The 27,338-nt window shown below is 41.4% G+C and overlaps 2 protein-coding genes across 20 annotated transcripts in view; both read left to right on the top strand.

The window, feature by feature from the left end:
* The window catches only part of LOC141770516 (uncharacterized), a 458,180-nt gene that overhangs the window by 125,106 nt on the left and 305,736 nt on the right, over window positions 1–27,338 (top strand). The window lies entirely within an intron of this gene.
* Window positions 675–20,677, top strand: adamts15b (ADAM metallopeptidase with thrombospondin type 1 motif, 15b). Its single transcript, XM_074640091.1, has 8 exons — window positions 675–2,160; window positions 5,748–5,880; window positions 7,646–7,813; window positions 12,133–12,416; window positions 12,511–12,688; window positions 13,014–13,189; window positions 15,906–16,081; window positions 17,227–20,677. Exons 1-8 carry the CDS (start codon window positions 1,207–1,209, stop codon window positions 18,002–18,004), a joined length of 2,847 nt encoding a protein of 948 aa, XP_074496192.1. The 5' UTR covers window positions 675–1,206; the 3' UTR covers window positions 18,005–20,677.

Here is a 27,338-nt window from a genome sequence, read left to right as displayed (position 1 = left end):
CCAGGTGGCGCAATAGTACAACACACTAGATGGACTGAAGCTCCAGTGAACTTCAGGCGCAAACTAGGTGTCGCTCTTTGCCTGCATTTCACTTTGCACTTGTCTGAACTTTTTCTTATACGCATGGTGATAGGCAGAAACATAAATGTGTTTAAATGTGAACGTACTCCTCCGATGAATGTGGGTGTTTTAGAATATAATAGAAACCTTTATTGTCATTGTATTAAATACAACGAGATTCACAGTTGCAAATTCTGGTCAGTGCTTTAAAACAAATACTTGACAAGACTAAACGACGCAGACAAAACACATAACAGGTATAAACACACACACACACACACACACACACACACACACACACACACACACACACAGTTATAAAGCAAATAAAACAGGTAGAGTAGATGTAATAAAAAACTATAAACAGAAGTGTTACCCTAGAAGTATAAAATATAAAAATAGATGTAATGTAAACAGAGGTAATTGCACTTGTAAAACAGGTAGGATAGATGTTACAAAAAATAAATGTAAACAAAGGTAGTTGCACTTGAGTCATATATATTTTCTCTAGTCATTCAACTAATTTAATGTGTTTTTAAGAAAAAAATGTTATGGAAAAAGAAAATTAATACGCAGAGAAAGGAAACGGTGATGTTTTTGGGGACATTGTGGAGAAATGTGTTCCACTGTTTGGTTTACAGTTTGAAAGTTATGGTGCAGGTGTGTTGTTTTGTCGTGTTTGCTCCCTGTCGGTTTGTCTGTTCGCAGTGTCTGTGTGTGTGTGTGTGTGTGTGTGATGCTCCAGCTCCTGTCACACATGCTGTACAGCAACAATAATATTTGGAGAGTTACAAGTGGCTGCGGTCTGCAGCACAAACCGAGATGCATGACCAATGAGCTCTCTCTCTCTCTCCTTCTCTTGCGCACGTTCCCAGATTTCAGTTGACAGCGATCATCGGTGTGTGTGTGTGTGTGCGCGACTTTAAAACTCAGCAGCTCAGATAAGTTGGTGGCCAGAGTGGAGACGGTGCAAGATGGAGAAGCAGCAGCTGGAGCTGGAAGGAAGGCAGTGCGGATGCTTAATTTTCTGAGGATGCAAAGCGGCGCTCCATTGTGCCATTACGCGCAAGTTCTTCACTTCACTGCATGCAAATAAGCACCGAAAACGAATTACTGAGAGTTCTTCACTGAGCAGGAGCAGCAAAGATGGCTATACTCATTAGTTCTTTGATTGTTTTTACAAAGTTCCTATTAACGTATTGCATGGAGGTAGATTTCTGCATACCTGTTCGCGTGGATCATCCAAAGCACGAAAAGCATCTGCACATGAAGCACACGGAGCACATCATGAATGAAAGACAGATGGTTTTCAAACTAAGTGCATTCAAACAGGAATTTCACCTTCACCTCACACCGGATGCCAGTTTCATTGCACCGGGCAGCTTGCCGCGTGAGAAACGCTCCTCAGCATCCAACGCCTCTTCTGCAACCGCATCTGACTTACGGGAATGCTTCTACTCCGGTACCGTCAACGCGGAACCAGACTCCTTCGCCGCGCTCAGCCTGTGTAAAGGTCTCACTGGGGCGTTCTCCTATAAAGGCATGGAGTATTTCATCAGCCTGAGGACCGAAGACGAGCCTGGATATGGAAACTCTTTGGACAGGACGCATGTCATCCGCCGCCGCAGACGCGTTGATGCGCACTCGGATGGCAACTTCACCAGCAGGTGTGGAGTCACACCTGACGCCAACTTCAACATCTCCCTGGAGAAATACAAGCACTTGGAGATTGATGGTTTGACCGAAACTGTGTGGAAAACCTTGGGGAGGTCTAAGAGGTTCGCCTCCATCCCCAGGTTTGTGGAGGTGCTGGTGGTGGCAGATGAATCTATGGCTACATTTCACGGGGATGACCTGAAGCAGTACCTCCTGACCCTGATGTCAGTGGCAGCCAGGCTTTACAAGCACCCCAGCATTCTCAACGCCATAAACATCGTGGTGGTGGGCTTTGTGGTGATGAATGAGGCTGACAAGGGACCTAAGGTTTCCAGTAACGCAGCCCTGACTCTGCGCAACTTCTGCTCCTGGCAGAAGAAGTTGAATAAACACGGCGACAAGCACCCAGAGTACTGGGACACTGCCATACTGTTCACCAAGCAGGTAAGCAAAGGGAGGAGTGAGCTGATTCACACAACCAGCTGGAATGCATCACATTGGTGGAGGAAAGAATAGAACAGAAATACTGCACTGGCATACACAACTTTGGCATGAATGGATTGTGAGACAATGGTTTGTAGTCATTTGACTGACTTTACAACAATAAATATTAAAGCTGCAGTAGGCAGAATGTTTTTGGCATCATTGGGCAAAAATTCCATAATAACCTTTCAGCATATTGTAAATCAAGTGTTCTGAGAGAAAACTAGACTTCTGCACCTCTTCATGGCTCTGTTTTCACACTTTAAAAAAAATCTAGCTGGTGACAGAAGACTTTGGCCAATCACAAGTCATTTCAGAGAGAGAGAGTTCCTATTGGATGTTCATTCAACGGAGGAAGCTGTCAATCACTCGCAAACTCCAATCAAATGTTAAAATATTAATCAATATTCTGTTACTGTAATGCTTATTTCTCGCCTCAAATGTTTTTTCGGAAACATCTTGTAGTTTACTGTTTAGCTGTAAAATGAGAGAGTTTGCTCCAGCTGGTGGGCGGTGCTTGGTATTTCCTCAACAGATCTTGACATGGCTGCCGGGTCACAAACTTTCTCATTTTACAGCTAAACAGTACAGTAAAATATGTTTATGAAAACATTTGAGGCGAGAAATAGGCATTACAGAAACAGAATATTGATTCATATTTGATCAGCGCTGCGTAGTTTGACCGTTTGGTCGGAGTTTGTGATTGGCAGCTGGCTCATAGACAACAAGGCTCCAGCTCGGCTCTGATTGGTTGTTTTCCTCCGGTCTGTGAAATCTTGCCATTAGGGGCACCGGAAGACACAGTGGCACATGATTTTTATCAGATTACCTGTCTCATGCACTACTGTCAGGATATAGTGACCGTTTTATAAAAATAACTCTTTTTAATCATATTTGTTCCATTTCTACCAACTGCAGCTTTAACTGTCAGCCCTATGGCCGTTCAGTTATCCATCCATTAAGTCGTGTGTTGGTGCAGCCTGTCGACTGCACAGCTCTGCTATAGTCCCTTTTCTTTAGTTCAGTGAGTCACTGGAAAAGAGCAACTGAGCCAGTTCTTTCCATGAAAGACCTCACCTCGGTCTGCTTCAACGGAATAAGAACTGGGTCACTATCTGCCTATAGAGTCACCTTCAGCACATTGTATAAGAATCCATTCATTCAAGCTGATGTGACACCATCTGAAGCATTCAGTCTTGTCAGAGCTGTCAGATAATCCCATGTGGCCACCAGAGCTGCGACCACTGACAAGTAAATCTTTCTCCATGATCACTAAACTTCTCTCTGTGCCTCCCTCTCTGATGTCTGGTTGATGGTGCCTGCTTTCCATTAGGTTCGCTTTGGCTCTGGCTGGCCATCTGATACACGGCGTCTCTCCTTCACTGCATAGCAACATACAAACACACTGCCAGGTCAAAACGACTCAAGAATCACCTCAATACTGGGGAGAGATCCCTTATTTACACTGAGGGCACTTATATGTAGGAAAGTCCAGGTCCGGCGTTGTTGTCCTTGTAGGGCACAATGAGTGCAGCTGCTGAGATGGAAAAAATCTTGTAATAGGTTATGGAGAGCAAGTGGTGTGGAATACACGTGGCTGGCAGAGGGTGCTTCTGGCATCACTGGGCCTCACCATAACACCAGGTTAACAAGTTCATGGTTGACTATGTGATTGTATTTACTCTGAACAAAGTGGATTTGATAACATAATAACATCATTCCTGCCCAAAAATATTAAAACAAAGACAAAATCACCGTGTTCACCGCCCAAAGTTCGACCAGTTTGAACTCGGTGCAGCGATAAGCCGCTGTTGCACCGCGCAAGCCATTGGAATTTATTTGTTTCAGAGCGCGGTGGTGCCGTTGCCGCGTACTGTGTGATTAGCAGGCCCATTAGAAGAGACTACAGCCATGCTAGCAGTGTGAAAATGTACTTACTGTAGGTACAGTGGTGCATTAAGCTAAATGGCAGCATGCTAACACACTCAAAATGATAATGCTCGCTGATGTTAAGCAGGTATAATGTTTACCGTGTTCACCATCTTATTTTAGCGTGTTAGCATGCTAGCATTTAGCGAAATTAGCAATAAACACAAGATGCATTTCCATCCACTTTATTTGATGCACATTTTCAATTTGCGCTTAAAAAAACCTTAGTGAACACGCATAAAACATCTTGAAATATCGCTAAAAAGTTTTTACTAGGGCTGTCAATCGATTGAAATATTTATTAGTTATTAATCACATGATTGTCCGTAGTTAATCGCAATTAATGTGAATTAATCGCATATTTTTTTATCTGTTCAAAATGTACCTTAAAGGAAGATTTGTCAAGTATTATATATCTATATATCTATCTATTTATCTGTCTAATAGCTGTTGAGATATCTTAGTTTTGACCATAGACTGTAGACTCAGCGTGACGTCACCCATTGGTTTGTGGACTGCGGTTTTGAAGCCTTGAGTTCTGCATGTTGACCGTCGCCATCTTGTTTTTTTGGACTCAGAAGTGACACGAGAGAGTGGAGCTAAGCACAACTGAATACTGATTAAGACATTCTTCGGCAGCCAAAGTGGTACAATTAACTCTCATGAACTGAAAACACACTGTGAAAGGGTTAAAGTCCTAAAACGAAAACACGGACAATTCCCAGACTGGACAACACTGTGGTAGCGACCTGTCAATCACAAGGTTGCCACGCCCTAAAGCATCCCCTGCTTTATGGTCTATTTGACTCTAAATGGGACCATAAATTACTACATGAACTTCATGCTGTATTGAAGAAGACTTGAAACTAGCGATTGAGACCACAAACTCATGTTTACAATGTTTACTGAGGTAATAAATCAAGTGAGAAGTAGGCTCATTTTCTCATAGACTTCTATACAATCAGACTTCTTTTTGCAACCAGAGGAGTCGCCCCCTGCTGGTTATTAGAAAAAAGGCACTTCAGCATTGGCTTCACTTGTCAGACCCGGAGTTTTGCGGCCTGATCTGTACCAAAGTGGTGGACTGACCTACTGACATTGTCATCCCTAAAAAGATGATCCCATGACACAAAAACTGAAAGATAGTCTACTTATTGGGGGAAAGTTGGTGGTGGACTGACCCAGCCAGATAGAGCCAGCAGAAATGGAGGTACAAAAGAGGAGATAGCGAGAGAGTTGGTGGTAAACATGTAAAGAAAAGACTGTAGTGGAGTTGACATGGTTTTACTTTACCCTGGACTATGTGCTGCAGGTGGGACTCATCTTGTCCTCCCAAACTCTCTTCTTACCTCTTTAACTAAACACCAAGAGGAATTCTGCGGTGGGCTATCTCTCCTGACCCTCTGCTTCAATATATTTTAAGAACAGAGCAACAATAAACAAACCACAGCCCCATGTGCTTTGTATTAGTGCTCTCCATGGTCCGTTCATTCTGTAGCTCGAGGCACAGCCACACAAAACATGTTTGGAACAAGTCCAATCAGATTTTTCAAGATATCTATAAGAACGAAAGAATGAAAGGCATGTCACGATGAACACTTGCTTCTCTGTGTCACCAGGATCTTTGCGGGGCCACAACCTGTGATACGCTGGGGATGGCTGACGTCGGGACCATGTGTGACCCGAAGAGGAGCTGCTCCGTCATTGAAGATGATGGCTTGCCCTCCGCTTTCACAGCTGCCCATGAACTTGGTGAGATAGTTGTTTTGTATTTGCTGTTTGTATAATGTTCATCATCAAGGGGACTGAACACTCACATTAAGCATTTTAAATGCTTATGCTAATGCTAATGCACATTTGGCCTTAGAGTGAGATATGCTCAGGGCACCAGCTACATATAACCTTCGCTTAAAATGTCAAAAGGAATTCTGCAGTCAGACTTGACAGACGTATACGCGCCTTAATCAGTGTGGAAACTGGCGTGACCGGAGGGCTTCACAACTTTCATGATGATCTATATGGCTGTGGTTCTCAGTCCTGGTCCCAGAGCATTGCTGGGTTTCAATCCTAGCAGTTATTTAATTGCATTCCCCTGATGTTCGGTTGGTAAATCAGTCCCTCGTTAGATGGGCACAATCAAAACCAGCAGGTCTCTGGGCCAAAGTTGAGATCTATGCATGTTCGACATTACAGCTGCACAACGTAACTTCGCACACTGGCAGCCGCAAATAGAAAGAGAGAGCTAACAGTTAAAACAATCTAATGTTCAGTCACCATGAATTATTTCACATGATAACATTATACTACTAACAAATGTACACTTATCTTCAACATGTGATGCTTTTGTGAAAAGGAGAAATTAAGCATAGAAAAGGGATGAATGAAGCAAAGGAAATAACACCGGTGTTTCCAGTTTTCTGTGGACAGAGTCTTCACTCACTGCTCTTTAGGAAACACTTTGCATTGTTTTCAAGCTAAAATGTCCAATTCACTATAATTGTGTGGTATGAGGTACAGCATTAGCTGTGTTTGAGCACACTTGTGTATGTAATCTGCCAAATTAATTGGGATAGTTGAATCTTTTGGGAAATACACTTTTTTTTTTGCGATTAAACTGTTGAGGCAAAACCAAGCACCGCCCACCGACTGGAGCAAACTTTCTCATTTTAAAGCTAAAACTTTCTTACAGCTTTCTAAAAACATTTTAAGTGAGAAATAGGTAACAGAATTGTTTCATATTTGATCAGTGCTGCCTTTTTTGACAGTTTCTTCCTGACCTGTTTTAGTCTATGAAAATAAATGAAGAAGGAGGTGAAGTCACACAATGCTAATCCCGCTTTTTCAGTGCAATGCATTGGATGACATACTGCAGTTTGACACACTCCTAAAACTGTCGAGTTAATGCAAATCCTACTAATAATAGAGGTGACATTTTTTTTCACATTTTCAATAATCAGTGGTGGAGGCTTTAAAAGAAGCAGGACTCTTGCCTGAAACCAGATACACAACTAACTCATGAGGCCCCAAGAGAGGCATTGGTTTACACTGTCCTCATGTATGTTAAGTAATCACACAATTTCCTCTCAAAATGGTCCCGTCTCATGATTGAATACGCTGAAACACTTGTTTTTTTTTCTTTTGGAAAGTACTACATGTTCATATTTAGGGAATGAAATGATTTCCTTGGGAACCAAATTCCCCTGCCAGGTCCTGGTTTAGAACATGGACGTATGCCACGCTGTATATTCCCATGCATAACTGCATTCCTGTCTGCTATGACATCAGCTTGAAAATCTGTCCAAGTTGAGTTTGCTTTGCCTTATACATACATACATACATGGGTGTTGAGATGTCTGGCAAAAAGTTTCTCTTTGTGTTAACATTTTGGTCGCCACAGAGAGATATCTGTCCAGTAACTCTTACTAATTGTGTTTTAAATCATGGGAAAAGAGAACTACTTGACTCTAACAAAGATGTGACCTTCTGTCTCTCTTCCCACCCTCCCTTCATCCCTCAGGCCACGTCTTCAACATGCCCCACGACAATGTGAAGGCATGTGAGGAGGTATTTGGGAAACTAAAGGACAACCACATGATGTCTCCCACGCTGATTCAGATCGACAGGAGCAGGCCCTGGTCTGTGTGCAGCGCAGCCATCATTACTGAGTTCCTGGACAGAGGTCATGGTTAGTAAACACTTCCTGTACAGGTCTCTGGACTCAGATGGACCACTAATTCTGTCCAGGCTTCGTGCTCTCAGCTGGTTGTAATCTAATTGTACCCACACATAAAAAAACAGAACTTGGCTCTATTTCGTCATGGCTACATTTTTAATTTCAATATCAGTTTCAACTTGGAAGTGATCACACGTACTCATTTTATGTTTTACTCTGATATAAGCCCAAAGAAATATTCATATATTGGCTAAGGTCTGTGTTTATTCTTTGGTACCTTTTTTTCAAAATGTTTGCCTAATTCTCAGGAAATGGGGTCTTGGAATAGAAAAGTCAAAGTAGTTATATCTAGGGTCAACACACTTCAACACTTTGAAACCCAATTCACAATAAATAACAGAGTGAAATCCAATAGCAAGAGGATAAAACCTTTTAACAGCATAATATCAACACCATGTCTAAGATGACAAGGGGAACAATCCACAATAAAGGCTTACTTAAAGCTGCACTAATCTGTATTTTATGTGAACAGTGTAATGTGAAAGTGATCACTTGTAGTGATGAACCCCCAAGGGAATTATCACCAGACTCTGTGAAGTGTTACAACTTCTTTCAGCTCAGTGTTTTGGTTTTCAGGCCCTCAGTTTTAATGTTTTGGTTCAGCCTCAGCACTCTCACCAACTATTAGTTTCTTGCTGCAGCAGGCAGCTGTTTTTTTTTGCAGACAAGGCTCTGATAAACCCACAGTACCAAACAAGAGACAGACAACGTTAGTGATGCGCTGGCAAACAAAGTGGAACATTTAGCAGATTTTCATCTTGGGAATTGATGAAGACCAAAACAGATGGTGAATGGGACTCACATTCAACATGTGGCCAGAAATCACAAGACAGTAGTATTACAGTACGCAGATCAAGGCCACAACATGTCAACCATGTCACTTTTAGCGTGTTGTGAAATTCTTCCTCCCAAAGACCAAAAAAAAAAAAGATTAAAGGGACAGTTCAGGTATTATATGAGGTACTTATCCATAGTCAGTGTATTACCTACAGTTGATGGCGGTCGGCACGCCCTCAGTTTGGAGACACAGACATGAGTACCAGCACAGGAGCAAAGCAATGTACTGCTGTGGACGGGGGCAGTAGCGAAATGTATTTTAGACACCTAAAAATTGGCCCACCTAAAAAAAAAAAAAAAATCAATATCACTTTAAAGGTCCAGTGTTTAGGAGGTGGCTGTACCTAGCGGTGAGGTGAGGAGATTGCAGCCAACTGAAGCCTCAAGCATGTTGGAGAGCTACGGTGGCCGACGCGTAAGCGCGAATGGCCCTCTCTAGAGCCATCTGGAGCAGAGCCAGTGCTTAGAGTGTGTGTGTGTACGTGGGAAGTGAGTGGTGAATCAAGAGAGAGAGAGAGCGGCGGTGACGGGAGCGAGTAGTTATCAACTCCGGCCCAAACAGGAAGTTGAGTTCGGTTTGTCCGTTCTGGGCTACTGTAGAAACACGGCAGACTCCGTGGAGAGGACCTGCTCCGTATGTAGATATAAACGGCTCATTCTAAGGTAACGAAAACACAACGATCCTTATTATCAGGTGATTATATGCTAAATAACACACTTATTAATATTTTATTCCATTTCTGCCGATAGATCCCCCTAATTGTTACACACTGGTCCTTTAAGCGTACACTATATTTTGAATATTTTCGCCACTATATCTTGCCGTCAGACAGCACTTTCCGATGGGGAACTGAACTGAAATTAAACTTATCTATGTTCTATTCAAAGCCATCAGATTCCTTTTGTAGCAACAGTATAGATACATTTCACCATGTCATCAGTTCAGTTCTCCATGGGAAAATATTCAAAATATAGCGTACACTTGAACTGATATTCATTTTTGTTAGGTGTCTAAAATACGTTTTGCTGCTGCCCCCGTCCACAGTATTTGCTTTACTCCGGTGTCGGTACTCCCGTCGGTTTCTCCAAATCTTGGTCGTGCCGGCTGTTGTTAGGTAATACACTGACTATGTGCGAACTATCCCTTTAATGCAGGTTTAACGTTTGGTTGGTGGACATCTGTACAGCAGTTGCCATGTCACGGTAGACCTGTAAATAAATCTCTAAGAGACAAAATGATGGAATAATCAATCCCAAAGCACATTAAAACTCAAGCTACATCACCTTACATGGGATCAGAATTCTGGATCCTTGGCTAGAAATCCTGTTAGAACAACAAACTCAAAGTGAAGCACCTAACTGAGTCCTCATGTCTAAGGGTTTGGGAAGTGCTTGAGAATGAGAAACTAACAGAGTCGCTCATATTATTTGCTGATCAGGAATGGCATTTTTGATGTACTGTAATATCTGAGTACATATTGTTGTATTTTGATGATGACACATTCAGATATAAAGTATCAACTGTACAGTGGTGGATGAGAGCAGAAAGAAAAAAAGGTTTTATAAAGCAGTAAATGTCAGATTTTTGAGCCAGAAAGGGAGAATCCCATTATAGAATTGGCACATACCAGATTCTCACTAGCTTCAATGCAGAAATGAAACACTTTGTGGCAGAATTACACTGGAGTGCATTGAATAAACATTACCCACTGAGGAAATTGAACAATTCCGAGGAAGTATTTCTTCTTGAGAAGTAATAATTAGGGCTGACAATTGATTGACATTTTTTACCTGTTCAAAATGTACATTAAAGGGAGATTTGTCAAGTATTTAATACTTTTATCAACATGGGAGTGGGCTAATATGCTGCTTTATGCAAATGTAGATATACTGTATATATATTTATTATTGGAAAATCAATTAACAACCCAAAACAATGGCAAATATTGTCCAGAAACCCTCACAGGTACTGCATTTAGCATAAAAAAAGCTCAAATCATAACATGGCAAACTCTATGACTTTCCCAAAACTGCATGTGTAAATGGGAGCCTCGTGGGTACCCATAGAACCCATTTTCATTCACATATCTTGAGGTCAGAGGTCAAGGGACCATGCCAGTTTTTCTTCGCCAAGATTTAGTGTAACTTTGGAGCATTATTTAGCCTCCTTTGCAACAAACTAGTATGACATGGTTGGTACCAATGAATTCCTTAGGTATTTTAGTTTCATATAATTTCGGTATCTTCACTCTAGCTTTAAAACTGTGCCTGCTACAACCTCCGAAAGATAGGCGTCCCGTCGGATATTTTAGAGGTTAATTAAAAATTGCCAGTTGTGTTGATGCGTTAAAGAAATTAGCGGCGTTAAAACGAATTTGCATCAATGCGTTATCATTGCGCTAACTTTGACAGCACTAGTAATTTCATATGCTGATGATGACATACAGTATCCAGTCCCAGCATCCACATTCAATATAACATTCATAAGTGTATTAATACATCATTGGGCTTTTTCCCCTCAGTAGCTCGTTTATGCCAAATCTTCTTCTGTCTGTGTGTAAACGCCTGTAAGTGACTGTGAGTGGATTCTGTGTAATAGACAGAATTAGCACACCGATTTATTACCTCCCCTCGACCAGCCCTCTTACTGTAACGAGCAAATGAGCATTTACTAAGTTTAACAACCCAAAGCTAACAACACTGTCTTTTCTACATGAGTCATTTGCTTATCTAAACATTATCTGGTGCCTGCACTGTCTCTTATAAACAGCTTGGAGTCTGCTGTTGTACAGACTGAAAGCTAAGTTGTTGAACATACAGTACCAACAGTTCTGAGCTCATTCATGGACATTCTTTTAGTGCTATCATCCATAGTTTTATAGCAGATCTGTCAAAGTCAACGCGATAATAACATGTTGATGCAACTTTGTTTTAACGCCACTAATTTCTTTAACGCATTGACGCAACTTGCGATTTTTAGGCGTTAGCGGACTCAGTTTTAAAGGTCTCCCCTTTACAGACATGCCCACTTTATGATAATCACATGCAGTTTGGGACAAGTCATAGTCAAGTCAGCACACTGACACACTGACAGCTGTTGTTGCCTGTTGGGCTGCAGTTTGCCATGTTATGATTTGAGCATATTTGTTTTATGCTAAACACAGTACCTGTGATTTCCAATAATAAATATATACATACATTTGCATAAAGCAAGAATATTTGCCCACTTCCATGTTGATAACAGCGTTAAATACTTGAAAAATCTCCCTTTAAGGTACATTTTGAACAGATAAAAATCATTAATTATGGACCACCATGCGACTAATCGCAATTAAATATTTTAATAGATTGACAGCCCTAGTTTAAAGTGGACGTTTGTGAGTGAATGCAGCTGCGGTCTGATTGTTTGCGATGTTTTTGGTTTGTTTCTGTAGGAGACTGTCTGCTGGACCAACCTCAGAGGCAGCTGTCTCTCACAGACAACCTGCCTGGTTCCAGCTACAGCCTCCATCGCCAGTGTGAGCTTGCCTTTGGCCCCGGCTCCAAGCCCTGCCCATACATGCTGCCCTGCTCCAAGCTGTGGTGCACCGGGAAGGCCCGCGGCCAGCTGGTTTGCCAAACCCGACACTTCCCCTGGGCGGACGGCACCAACTGCGGTAACGGCAAGGTGTGCTACCGAGGAGCCTGCACTGATAAGAACAACACCATGCACATCAAGGTGAGAGACTGCAGCAGTGCAAGGCCTGTCCTGCTTGTTTTGTTTTTTTTGTATTACAGATGTACCATTGTGCCTGTTTGTCTATTGTCCCAAGGTGGATGGCCGGTGGGGGAAGTGGGGAGCATTTGGAGGCTGTTCCCGAAGTTGTGGAGGAGGAGTTCAGCTGGCCAAGAGGGAGTGTGACAACCCCCTTCCTGAGAATGGAGGCAAATACTGCTACGGCCTTCGCATCAAATATCGCTCCTGTAACCTCAACACTTGTCCTGAAACAGGTAAACTATGGTCTCTGTTTGAGTACGTTCAAACAGGAAGACACATGTTAAGGGCTGTGATTGACAATTCACTGGACATGTCCCTCAAACAGTGATTGTCCAAGTATACCTTAGCATCTGTAGGGGCACGGCAGGCCTGTCAATGTGTGGCTTTCTCTGAATGTTGAAGCAACCAAAAACAAGTGAGCAAAATTGTAATGAATGGATTAAACAGTGTGGTCATACGCCCTGATGTAAACTGCAATTGTTAGCACAGTATTGATACGCCCATCCCTATGTTGGAGTAGTTGTCTAATCGGAGGTTGTTTTGTTTTTACATCTCCAGGTAAGAGTTTCCGTGAGGAGCAGTGTGAGGCGTACAATGGCTTGAACCTGAACACCAACAGACTGGGTTCCTCGGTGGTTTGGGTTCCTAAATATTCGGGCATCTCTCCCAAAGACAAATGCAAGCTTATCTGCCGTGCCAACGGGACTGGGTACTTCTATGTCCTCGCTCCAAAGGTATGTAGCTGATTGGTATGTTCACTTCACCGCTCCTCATAGCGAGCGTACCATCCGATTGTATCTCATTTAATGAACTGTTTTTTCTGATTGTTGAAAAAATGGAATTAGTTCAATAATATAAATTATATATATATATATGACAACCCTGTGGGTATACGCTGTGTTAATAAGTAAGGGATAATGTACAGCGAGCCGGTCATTGTTGTGAAAGAAACCCCAACAAGGCGATGCCGCACCAGGACACGGAGCGGAGGGGTGGACCCCGACGCGAAGCATCGTCCTGAAGGGGATTCTGTCACAACAATGACCAGCTAGCTGTACATTATCTCGCTTATTACACGTCTACTTACTGAAGAAATCAAAAATTTGACACAAAAATGGTTCGCCAGAGTCCGACATTAGAACTGCGCCCATAGCAACGGTCTGTTATACATAGCAACGGTCTGCTATAAAGAAATAACAGACCGTAGAACGCCGTGATTGACCAATCAGAATCGAGTATTCAACAAAGCCGTGTAATAAAGTAAAGTAACTACTTCAAACAAAATAATATATTGGCTTTCACTGGAGGCTGATTTGAGCCTGACAATTGTTAGCTGTAGTGCATGCTGTTGCAGCCTGTAGACGGGACTGTACATAGAGCAATGCTGTCAGCTTTCATTGCTATGAATAAAAAACAAAGTCCAACCACACTTAGATCTGTCTAAAACGCTAATGCCGGGTACACACTACACGAGAGTCAAGCCGATTGTTGGGCGATTCCCCCCTCCCGACAATCGTCAGGAAAACCCAGAATTTTTGATGCTTCTTAAGATTATCTTTCCAGATATTCCTGTGGTGTGAGGTATGTTAAGGGTGTTTTTACATCCCCCAATTGGCTCGGTTCAGTATTTACAATGAGATATCTTGTTGTGTGTGGGGAACCCCGAGGACAGCCGATGACACAGTCATGTGGGAAAGAAAGATAGCCGAATGAGAACCCAGCTGACTGAGGAAGGAAGGACAACCACAGCTGTCATGGCGGCCGCTGATAATGCATGAGCTAATGCAAAACGCGAAGCATAGAGTAGTAAGATTGTTGTTCTCTCTTGTTGTTCATGAATGAATCTGGCCAGATCGTTACTCACCACACACTATAGGAACAAAACTGTTAAATGTACTGTACTTGCTAATGCAATCTGATCTTGTCATTCAACACCTCATCACGAGTCAAAACCTCATGGGTGTATTTGAAACATTTAGATCTCTGTTCACATGGGTATGGTATGATCTGGGCCTTATTGGCAATGCAAGAAGTGATAGCTCATTCTATCCAGAGCAGAGCAGTGAGAGGTGATGCGTTGGTGGCAGCAGAGAGAGCTGATGCTGCTGCTGCAGGATGGATAGAGTGGTGAGAACGGGAAACATGCAGGGACAGTATCACTTCACAGCTGTGGCTTGTCAGCAACTATTTATACAACCAGAAAGGAAACAAGCTTGTAGCAGCAATACAAGCCAACATCTCGTTTAAACACTAAAGGACACTGTACACTCCCTCTGGTGCTACTTTTGACTTTCTATTTATGTGGCTCTTTGCTTCATTAAGTATGTTTAGTCAGAATAATGAAGTATGTAAATATGGTAGACCATGGGCCTTTCTCAAACTGGACCCAAACCGCGAACTCCGTTTGTAGTCACCCTCACAGCTGAATGAAGCACCCTTCTTTAAGGCGTAGGGTATCAATACAGCGGCAAGCTTTGGTAGGAACTTCCCTCTCTCCGACGGAAACTGTCGCAATGTTTCGTAACCATGGTTTTGTATCAAGCGGAGGGGATGTGCAAAGGATGTGCAAAGGTTCACAGTATTAAGAATAAAAAGAATATGCAATATAAAGAGAAATTAAACTAAAAAATTTAACTTACTCCCATTCTGTGGTGCCATTTATTTTCTTTTTTGTAAAAATCCTTTTGTTTTTAACTCTGATGTTCATGTGCTTGTTTTTTTTTTTTTGCAACAGTCCCTGTAAATATACAATAACACTTTACAATAAAAAATAAAAAAAAGGTCTGCCGTTTTCTAGACTAGACAAGGGTAGATTTGATCCTAAACACAATGTAACCTTAACTTGTTAACGTGTTGACTTCAGGACATCTAAGACTACATACATGCTGAAAATCAAACATTCTTACTGTATTAATTTAGATATTTTCCAAAGTAAAGGTCCCTAGAAGTGCATGATTCAACTTTATCCCATGGTCTAGTGTTAAAAAAGTTAACAACAATTGCAATAAATCGCAATATCGAATCACAATACTTGTAGAATCGCAATACTTAAAAATTGCAATACATAGCGAATCGGCACCCAAGCATCGTGATAGCATCCAATCAGGAGATCGTGTATCGTCCCAGCCCTAATTTATACAGTGTGTTCCATGACGAACACAAATCACCACTGCACATGGCCAGTAAGTCGACATCGATGCCGGCTCGGCTCACTTTTGGAGGGTTATAGAACCCACTTCCACTCCCCACTAATTGGTTTGGGATGGCACTTAATATGGCGGACCCTCCACGCGAACGCACAAACAGAGTGTAAGTAGGTAGGGAGAGGGTGTATGGGGCGGTTTGAGGAAGGCTCCATATATGTGGCTTGCTCTGTCTTTCCCTCTGTTGTTCCTGCTTACATATTATCCACTTTAAGGTTGGCATGATGTAATGTCTCACACCCTGTAGGTTGTGGATGGGACGCCCTGCTCTCCTGACACCTCAGCTGTATGTGTTCAAGGAAAATGCATCAAGGCAGGCTGCGATGGCAGGCTGGACTCCAACAGGAAGTTTGACAAGTGCGGCGTGTGTGGCGGCGACAACCAGGGCTGCAAGAAGGTCTCAGGAATGTTCACCAAACCTATGTAAGTATAACATGTCAGCACATACCACTCTTAAGTGTTACATTTAAAGTGCTGGGACAGGTCAAGGTCAACATTGATGTCGACTTTATATGGTGGTGAGCAGAAGGTTTGCAGTGGAGATCTCTTTGCTAGATGTGTGTTCCTGAAAGGAGGAGATAACTGAGCTTTTTCAACCTGTCATCAATCTCCACTGGCATCAAAACACAAGCAGCCCATGCTAACCAATCAGAGTTGTCCCAACGTGGTATCTTTGTGGCCGCCGCACATAGCCGCCATAGTACCGTATAGCCTCTTAATGCAGAACTATAAATGAAGCTTTAGGAATAGCCTTGAAGTAATGGATGACACTTAGGTCGTACTTTGGCAGCATGTCCTGTAAGTATGCAGTGATTCTCAATATATTCATGGAAATATGTATTTATAAATGTTTAATGTATGGAAAGACTGTATCAGGCTCTGGAAAATGGATAATATTACTATCCAAGACATACTAGCTCAAAACTTGAAACAGCTACCCAAGTAAAGTTAGAGAGGCCTTTACACTACCTAAATTAAGATGGTTAAATAACGCTCCAAAATTCTGCTAAATTTTGGCGAGCAAAAACTGTCATGGCCATTTTCAAAGGGGTCCCTTGACCTCTGACTTCAAGATATGTGAATGAAAATGGGTTCTATGGGTACCCACGATTCTCCCCTTTACAGACATGCCCACTTTATAATAATAACATGCAGTTTGGGGCAAGTCATAGTCAAGTCAGCACACTGATACACTGACATCTGTTGTTAACTGTTGGGCTGCAGTTTGCCATGTTATGATTTGAGCTATGATGATTTATTAGTTATTAGTTATGATTTATGCTAAATGCAGTACCTGTGAGGGTTTCTGGACAATATTTGTTATTGTTTTGTGTTGTTAATTGATTTCCAATAATAAATATATGCATATATTTGCATAAGCAAGTATATTTGCCCACTCCCATGTTGATAAGAGTATTAAATACTTGATGTTATCATAATATAAAAATGCTTTAACTTTGTCAAACCTATAAATACATGAACTTTTATGTTTACAAGTGACATTTACATCTTGAAAGAATAACCATTGAGCATCACTAATGTGCTACATCTTCCCTCTTTCTTTTCAGTCATGGCTACAACTTTGTGGCGTTGCTGCCTGTTGGAGCTTCCAACGTCGACGTCCGTCAGCGTGGCTACCGAGGCATGGTCAGCGATGAAAACTACTTAGCGGTGAAGAACCGGCACGGCAAGTACCTGCTAAACGGCAACTACGTGGTGTCGGCCGTGGAGCGCGACTTGCTGGTGAAGGGCAGCTTACTGCGCTACAGCGGCACTTCCACATCCGTGGAGATTCTTCAGGCCACCAGACCCCTGCAGGAGCCTCTGACTGTGGAAGTGCTGTCTGTAGGGAAGATGACTCCTCCCAGGGTGCGCTACTCCTTCTACATCGCCAAGGAGAGCAAAGAGGAGAAGACTCTGCGGAAAGAGGAGAGAAGCCACACGGCGCATAATAGTGTCTTGGCGGACAGTAATAGGGTAGAAGCTAAGAAGCAGATGATGGGTAAGAGGCCGGCCAGTCACTGGGTGACAGGAAGTTGGGAATCGTGCACGGTGACTTGTGGGAACGGTCTGCAGAAGAGGCTGGTGCAGTGCCAGAGCATGGAGGGGCGTACTGCAGTTGACTGTGACAGCGCTGACAGGCCTGTAGCGGTGAGAGCATGTGGGGATCCATGCCCCATGTGGGATGTTGGGGCTTGGTCGCACTGCTCCAAGTCCTGTGGAAGGGGCTTTAAAAGGCGGCCAGTGCGCTGCATGACTGAGAACGGTCTGAATCTACCTAGAGACCACTGCTCTGGAAGGAGGAAGCCTCAGGAACTAGACCTCTGCAATCTGAAGCCATGTTAAAGCCGAGCAGACAGCCCAAGGACTTATTTTTGTCAAAGTGATGATTTGAAATAACTTTGACTAAGCCCAAATCAGCACGATAATGATCCCATGGCTGTGTTGGATGGAAACACTCTCAAATGCAGCCTGACTGTGCCTGAACGGGCGTCTGCTATACCGAAGAAAGCCAATGGAGACAGGGAGAGTCTCCCTCTGTTGTTTGAAAAGACAGACATCTGTTCAGAGAGACACGAGGGAAAGCTGTCTCCTTGTAAACTGTCAAACCATCTGCCTCAGGTTTGACGTGTGGTTAGTCTACCTCTACCAGGAAAGATGACACAACGCCTGAGCACGTACAGAGAGTATCAGAGGAGAAAGCTGCAGAGAGAGAGACAGTGATCGCACACAAACATAATTTCTCGCTACAGTTCCGCGCAGGGGATGAAATTGCAAAAGCAGAGAAAAATGAAAGTCCAGGACAAATAGATGAAGCACGGCGAGGTATAACCTCAGCACTCACACTGTGCAGTTATCAGAAGCAGATATCTCACCTGTGAATTGACATTTTTTCTCATTTCACTGAAGAACAAATCAAAATGTGAAACACAGTACTGTATCATTCACGCAACATTCAAGACCCGAATGGTCCGTGCAGTTTCTACATCTTTTTGCTGTTGTAATCTTTCTCAATTCAGTGCTATTGGCTGTTGTCTGATGTAGAATAATCAAAGCCTGGAGCCAATCATACTTCCAGTCAGAGCCAGATCATAGCTTTACAAGCATTATATCCTTCCAAACTGAAAAAAAATTAATTCATAATCAACAATAGATCCTACATACTTGACACAATATAATGAATTTGCTCAATATCAAAGAATTCATACATTTTATTTCTGACCAAAAAAGTAAAAACATATTTTTTATAAGAGAAAGTTAGTTTCGAGCTAAGATGTTAGCATATTCTATCCAGTGAATGTAGGCTGTTTGTAAGCTGCAATCATAATGTGTCTGTGTCAGTTCTGTGTAAACCAAACCGACCAATGCTCAGCTGTTTGTTCTATGTTGCCAAAGAATTATAACCTTCAAAAAAGCCTTAGTTCTGCGAGAGACGCCTCTCTGGTTGAACTTTTTTTTTGTCTGCTGCTACATCTACTCTGTAAATCACTCGTCCGGTGTTCTACTTTGAGAAAAAAATCTGAAACCAAAAGGGAGATTATGGCGCCCCCTAGTTTTGCATTAAGTCAACGCAACCCCGTTAGGTATCCGCCTATGTAGATGGAGACCTTTTGATACAGCCAGGACATAAGCAGCATTAAAACAGTTGCATGACATAGTACAGCCCATAACATAGTACATAGCAGTAGTAGATGATATAAAAAGACTTAAACTCACAATGAATGAAACATGTCCAAATATGGAAATTAGCTATGCAAAGCCAAGCCAAGATAAGGGCAATATTTTGAAACACTTTGCTTCGGGTCGGTAGTCTGGATGCAGATTTTGTACAATTTGGAGCTGTTCCATAGCTCAAATGTTAACACAAATACACAAGACATTACTATAATATGGGCATTAATGTTGCTAAATGAAGATACTGCTTTCAGGCCATGCCAATGACCATTTTAGGAGTATCACTTTAATATTCTGCAAAAAAACAAAAATGGTTGCTATGTTGTTGCTTCTGTCCTTCTGCTGAATAGCTGCTTCCTCATCTCTAGCCCTTAATGAGCAGACATATTGCATCATGCCAGCCATCATTATCCTGCCCCATCCATCAACATTTATATGGTTCGATCATTTGCTCATTATTCTTTTCAGTGAACTGTTTCAGAAAAAGGATGATCTTCTCTATGAAACACATTGATTGTGAAATTAAAGGGACAATCCACCCAAAAACACAATCAAACACCTATAGAGTGCTCCAGGGATGATGTATTTTTGTAGGCCGACCAAGAAGTTAGCATCACCCTGGGTTCCTTCGACAAAAAAAGCCAATGCGATTGTTCCATTGGGTTTTGGATTTGGAAGCGGAAATGCTAAAATGCAACTCATTTCCGTGTTTTATGACTCATTCCTGCAGCACTCTATTGTTGTACTTTGCATCATGGGATTCCATTTTGTTGTTTTGAAGGGAATTTTTCATTCCATCGGATAACCGTTACTGCATTTCCAACACAGCTGGTAAATATGCGTGGTTGGACAGAAAATGGATCAGCAGTCTTAAAAATACTTGGTAAAAGTCCAGTTCTGGTGTCACACCCTAAGATTCAACATGCAAGGGCGTCTGTCTGGACCATTTCACCATGTTTACGATGTTCAATAATGAAACTGACAGAAATTCACTGAAGAGAAAATAATTTCACCATGTCTGAGATTAAAACCTTCAACATTTCTAATTTCACATATGGAATGCATCAAACATCACAGAATAATAGTTAACTATTTGTATTTGAAGGTGGACCTTTAAACCGATGGACACAACACATCCTTCAACACAAAACTGATTTCACTCTTACTTTCCAGTCTCATTTGGTTCAGAGGACCAATACTACCATCTAAAAGATGGCGTTGTACAGTTAGTTTTTCTTTCTTCCACATCATGTACAGATAATGTTATTTTTTTGGTCTTTTGTATTGTATACTATGTATACATTCATCTAGCTGTATGAAATAAATATATATATAAGTATATAAGCATATGCTGAATCATGATTGATCATCTGTCTGTCAGATTTTCAAGTATTTTCTGTATATTTTACATTAAGACAACAGGGAAATATGACTTCCCTACTGTAAGTCTATCCCACATAGTTGGATGACAGACTGGATGGATATCTGTTGTCTCTTGAACGTCTCCCTTTGCCCCAGTAGTATCTGTTACAGCAGAGTTCTGCTGTGCCACGCAGTCTTCCATCACATGAGATGAGACAGTCTTGATACCTCAGCTCTTCTCCAACTGAAGCATGACCGTAGATGAAAACATGTTCATTCATCCACTTTGGTATTCTGCTGATTCAAGCTCCGTTGTCCTGGCTGTACTGTAATAACACACCCGGCTTGGCCAGCACCTGCCCAGTAAGCTCGATGCATTGTCGGACACACGTCTCTCAGACCAAGGATTTGACCCAAGTGAGGGTTTAAAGGTCCATACTAATATCAATATTTTTGGATAAAAGATGTGGATGATTTGCGCTATACACATAATCACATAGATTCTTGTTGGCATATAATTAGGGCTGTCAATCGATCAAAATATTTAATCACGATTAAACGCATGATTGTCCATAGTTAATCGTGATTAATTGCAAATTAATCGCACATTTTTTATCTATTCAAAATGTACCTTAAAGGGAGATTTGTCAAGTATTTAATATTCTTATCATCATGGGAATGATGCTTTTTTTATGCAAATGTATGTATATATTTATTACTGGAAATCAATTAACAACACAAAACAATGACAAATATTGTCCAGAAGCCCTCACAGGTACTGCATTTAGCATACAAATATGCTCAAATCATAACATGGCAAACTGCAGCCCAACAGGCAACAACAGCTGTCAGTGTGTCAGTGTGCTGACTTGACTATGACTTGCCCCAAACTGCATGTGATTATCATAAAGTGGGCATGTCTGTAAAGTGGAGACTCGTGGGTACCCATGGAACCCATTTTCATTCACATATCTTGAGGTCAGAGGTCAAGGCACCCCTTTGAAAATGGCCATGCAAGTTTTTCCTCACCAAACGTTTGGAGCGATAATTGACCTCCTTCTGGACAAGCTAGAAGGTTGGTTGGTACCAATGGGTTCCTCATGTTTTCTAGTTTCATATGATGCCAGTATCTTCACTCTAGCTTTAAAACTGAGCCCATACAACCTAAAACGCAAGTAGCGTTAATGGGTTAAAGAAATTAGTGGCATTAAATCCAATTTTCGTAAACGTGTTATTATCGCATTAACTTTGACAGCCCTACATATTATGTTAAAAAGGGTGTGTAAAACTAGCTTGTATGCATTTTCTTGGATATGAAAGGTCAGTTAAAAAACCCTACGCTCCCATGAGGCTTTGACACCGTGCTGATGGTTTACAACCATGGGATGTGTTGCTGGATGCTGGTGAAGAGGAGGGGGGAGCTAGGGCTCCTTCCCTCAAGATATCAACATTAACCCTTCCTCATTGGGATACACCTACAAGTGATCATCATCATCATTTCATTTTCTCAGACTTGACTTGGTTTACAAACCAGTTATTAACCATTAACATTAAGTGTTACAAATATGTGGTCCATTCAATTTTATAGGTGTTTTACAAACAATTTCTTAAAGGTTTACAATTAATTTCATAATCATTAAGAGATACGTATATATAGTATATAAAAAAACCCTGATAAAATAACAAATTATAGCATTACTAATAATTAATAATTTGTTAGTACCATGAATTAGTATTAACAAAAAATATCACCAGCGTTGTGCTTCAATTAGGACGCTTTCTCTTGCCTTTAGTCCGCCAAGTCTTTTTACCAGTATGTGAGTTTGTAGAAGATTAAAGTGGACATGGAGAAATTTAAGACTGAGGCCTGGACTTTTCATGTCCAGCCTCGTGTCCATTCCCTTAAATGTTCAACCAAACCAAATACCCACATGCTCTGAATTCTCCGAGATCTCACCTGAAAACTTAAACTACGGAGCCAGTAAACCAGATGTGCTTTGTGTTTGGCTTTTATAGATGATATCTGATGGAGAAAGTTTAGTCTGTCTGTCAGTGCAGCCTTTGATGGCAGTTTGCTAAAAACACAAACACAATTTCCCAGTCGTCTAAAGGCCTTCTTTTAAAGCTGCATGGGATCATTATCCAAAACACACTTGTCAACCTGAATCACAAAGTTACAGAGAAGGAAAAACACTCTCTACAGCCACGTGTACATTTGCATAAACTAAACTGTGTTGTCATTATTTCTGCTTCTCCAGCCACAGAAAGTGACGTTTTTTTATTCAAACTCTTAAACAGCAATGACTCAATAATGTTTGATTTTTTTTCTTTGGTGTCCCTTTGGTGTGTTCTGCTATAAAGCAGTGCAGACAGGCCGGGATGGTAAATATGAGCACGGCGGTGTGCAATTTAACAAAGTCACATCTTATAACTCCTGGCTGTCCAGTAAAAGAACAGACCTCATGTGACGGGTTAAATGATGAGTTGGAGCATCCTCTGCAGGATGAAGTTACATTATGATAGCTGGGTGGACTGGTTGACCCAGCAGGGAGGGGGGGATTGGATGGAGATGAGTGAACCCAACCTGGAAAGAACTCAGATGGGTGTGTAGTCTTTCTTTATACCTAAATGACAAAAAACATTGCTTGTCAGTGTCGTCCCAAACAACCCATATGGCTGTTCCAAAAACAACACATGTGAGCATTTTTTGGTCTGCTACCTCTATGGTTGAAGTTGTATTATGTTCAGGCAACTAAATCAACTTAATTAACCCTCTGAGAACCACAATAGATCAGTGTTGTCTTTTTAAAGGGGCACAGGGGGTCTTTAAGGGGAAATAGCAGGTCAGCAGTAGATGTCACATAGAAGTGGTGTACATCATCTGAAAGCTGAGAACATAAAGATTAATTTGAGATTCAGCTCAGCACTGTGTGTCAAATTGTTCTAGTTATAAATTAGAAAAAAACATGAATTAATAAATTTAAATAAATTGTAAAAATGTATAAGGGTTTAGAACATTATAATCAAAGTATAAGAATGGCCATCTCCATGCTCACTTATGTCTCATAAGTTGTTGCAGCAATTTTTGGGTTGATACCATTTGTTACACATATTTGGTGTTAAATTTAACCATTTTTTACCAATCAAGAATTCATAAAAATGATCAATAATCCCTCCAAAATATCACATTAAGACACCAAGACCTTGAAGAAAACCATAGAAAAAGCCATGCTGTGATTTGACATCAAATACTTTTGATGTTTTTGAGATTTCTGCAAGAATTGCATTTTTCGCCAATTGGATGGCGAGCACTTCTGTTCTGGAAACTGCTCAGAAACCCCCTTACTGTCAATCTAGCTAGGAAAGCTATCCATCTTCTGAATACCCTAGGTCTTTAGTTTGTGGCTGTAAAGTTTCACGAGGCTGTGATTATCGTAGAGGTCACCAAAAGGTCATTTTATACAGTGACGTCAAGTTCCAAAAATTTGTCTCACTACAATGAAATGGTCACTATGGGGACTAACATCATCACACATGAATACAATTGGGCTCATTGGATCCACAAGAGTCTCACAAGAGCTTTACAGTGATACCCAATTTATGAAATTCCTGGGAATTTCTGGGTGTGGCCATAGAGAGAAACAAATATAGTCTATATATTGAGGCCAGGGCAGATCTGCTGGTTATATTTTGTGCAACCAGCATCAGACTGTTGTAAAACAAACAAACCAAACTGTAAGTGCGTCATGACGGGGAAAGCCCTTTGATTAAAGGGGGTGAACGTAGTGAGTTATAAACCACGATTGTCACAGCCTCTAATGCACCCACCTACAATAATGCCTTCTTTCTAATCTCATACTGTGCACAAGTGCGCCATAGGTGCGCCAAGTTAGCCATCCTGATGAAAACGCCTATGGTGGGTGTATATTAGCGCATACGTGGGGTACACTCGAGGATCCCGGTTTGGGGATTTGAAAACATAGTCACCCTAGATCAGTCAAATCAGCTAATTTCAGGAGGTATAGTAGTACACTCATGCACCGTCTGAAACTGAATCACCCACTTCTTCACTGTCTGGTTGAATTAGCTCTTAAACCCTAACAGTCTAGTAGCCTTATATTTCCCATTTCATTGCTTCAAAGACACACAGATACCTTGTTTAAACCTGATAAACAATATCAAATATTCTTGGCCTTTATCAGTCTATTCCAATCTGTGAAATCGCTTCAGCAGAATATTCAAATACAAGATGGCAGTTTTGAATCGTTGGATACACGGCACATTCTTTGAAGCAACTCTGCTTGTAATTTAGCTTGACATGTTGATATTTCTGTAAACTTTGCTATCTCAACTAGAAAGTTCCAAGACTTTTGACAAAGCTTGGCGTAAGTATTGTGTTTATAACGACGGGTGTGGCAGGGTGGAATAGGTTCATGGAGCCATGATTCACACACAAACAGGTTGAAGCACTAGACTTTACTGTGTGATCTGGACTACTTAGGCACGAGGAAGGACTTCTGGTATGACACTAATAAAAATGTTTCATTTAATTGTGTCTGGAAATTAGATCAACTCGCTTACTATTCTGTTCCACTGGCCTACACAGCTTCTCCACCCATTTCATCACCTCGCACCATCTTTAAAAAAAGTATAAGGAAGTATAGACCTGCAGTGTCTTCCTGCGTCATCACTGTTTGAGTCTTTAGCCACTTTAATAGACCTGGACTGTGCCTGTCGCATCCTGAATGGATCAGAGCTCTATTGAATGTGAGCTTTGGTCTAGTGTATTTAGAAAATCACCCTCTTGGAGTTCATCTTAAGGAGTTTTACCTCACAGTGGGCCGCTGCTGTAGAGAGGTGTGAAAAGAACCCTCGTCCGGAAATCACATTATCTGCTTTACACAACAACACAGCAGTTGACACGGCCTCTGCCAAGAGCTGAGTGGATTTTGATTTACTCCCCCCACCGCTCTTCTCCAACCGGAGACCTGACCACCTATTCAGACCCTGCTCATGTGGCTAATGAGCATGAAGGGTTAATGTGTCCCAGTCCATGGGAACCGCTGAGGCTTTAAGTTGGCCTTTCTTTACATTGACTGAACCGCAAAGTCAAAATGACCAGCGTTGCAGAATTAAATGCATGTGGAGGGCTGTAAACAACTGGCTGTGACGTTCATTTGCTAAGCCAAGGGGTCGGGAAATACATCAAGAGAACCACTTGTTTAACAGAGGCTCTTTGTGGGGGGAAATACACTGAATTCAAGCAATAACTGAAATTAACTACCGTTTCACTTAGTACCCAAATTCCATGCAACAGGACACAACAACAAGACAACTGCTATCATCACAGCCATCTGCTGTTTGTAATGCACATGTTGCTTTTGAAGTAAGGCAATAGTTGAAGAGATATTTTGCCAAATGTCCCTTTCCAACATGTTAAAGTATATATGATGGGGCCAGGGGTTAAATTAGTCCTCAGATTTGTGGTACTTTGTGCACTGAGGCAACAACTACAAAGTTATACTACAATAAATGGTGTTTTCATCTTTATTCTTTGTTGCCCTATTTCATTATTTATTTTAAAGGGGACATATCATGATAATTTTCAGGTTCATGCTTGTATTTTGGGTTTCTACTATAACATGTTTACATGCTTTAAAGTTCAAAAAACACATTCATTTTCTCATACTGTCTGTCTGAACATACCCATATTCACGCTCTGTCTGAAACACTCCGTTTTAGTGCATTTCAACGGAATGGCAACGGAATTGCGTTGCTAGGAAACAACTTAGGTCCATGTTTACATCCTGTCAGCTGATGTCGTTCACATACACTGCAACAAGGAAATAAACTGAGACACATTAAGTATGTTTACGTTTAAAACTGTGAAATTGTCTAAATTAGTAGATTTGTGACATCACAAATGGACAGAAATCCTAACGGCTTGTTTCAAACGCACAGTTTCTGAATACGGGCTGTGTGTATTTCTCCATGGATTGAGTGTTTTGATACTTTAACAGTATTTATATATCACTTAAACCTGCTTTATAATATAAAAGACATGAAAATCTCACTTTTTTCAATATGGGACCTTTAACAATTCAATACGTTCTGTGTAGTACATGGATCAGGCTGCAACCTCCGGTTCTGAAAAGTGAAGCCAATGCAGTTCAACCCCTCAAATTGTTATCTTCAAAAGGTTCTCTTTGGATTCATGAGTTGATCTTGACCACAGCCTTTTCACGAACACCATTTTAGGCCAGTCTACTGTCTGTGAGAAGATCAAAGGGTGACAAATGATTCTGTGCTTTTTTCAGAAGACCTATAGCTCCTGTTAGCAACTCCCCTTGCCTTGTTGGGAGACAGACTTTTCCATTCTTGGAATAGGAATTGTTTGACGTTTGGTGCTTTTAGGGGGTCGTCCTTTCATGCTAATGTGTTATTCTGACAAATGGAAGTATGTTGAGCGGTGTATATGTTAAGTTACAGAGACTGTCCTGTACCTGCTAAGACTCAGGTTCAGTCCCAGCAACATATGTCTTATCGATGTGTTTAGTAAAGTAAATAATGTCAATGTAAATGATAAGTTTAGCTGTGGAATGAACAACACAGAAAAACAGCCTGCAGTGAAGACAGGTAACAG

The sequence above is a fragment of the Sebastes fasciatus genome, chromosome 7 (assembly GCF_043250625.1).
Source record: "Sebastes fasciatus isolate fSebFas1 chromosome 7, fSebFas1.pri, whole genome shotgun sequence".
Classification (NCBI taxonomy): domain Eukaryota; kingdom Metazoa; phylum Chordata; class Actinopteri; order Perciformes; family Sebastidae; genus Sebastes; species Sebastes fasciatus.
This window is presented reverse-complemented; position numbering and strand designations above follow the sequence as displayed.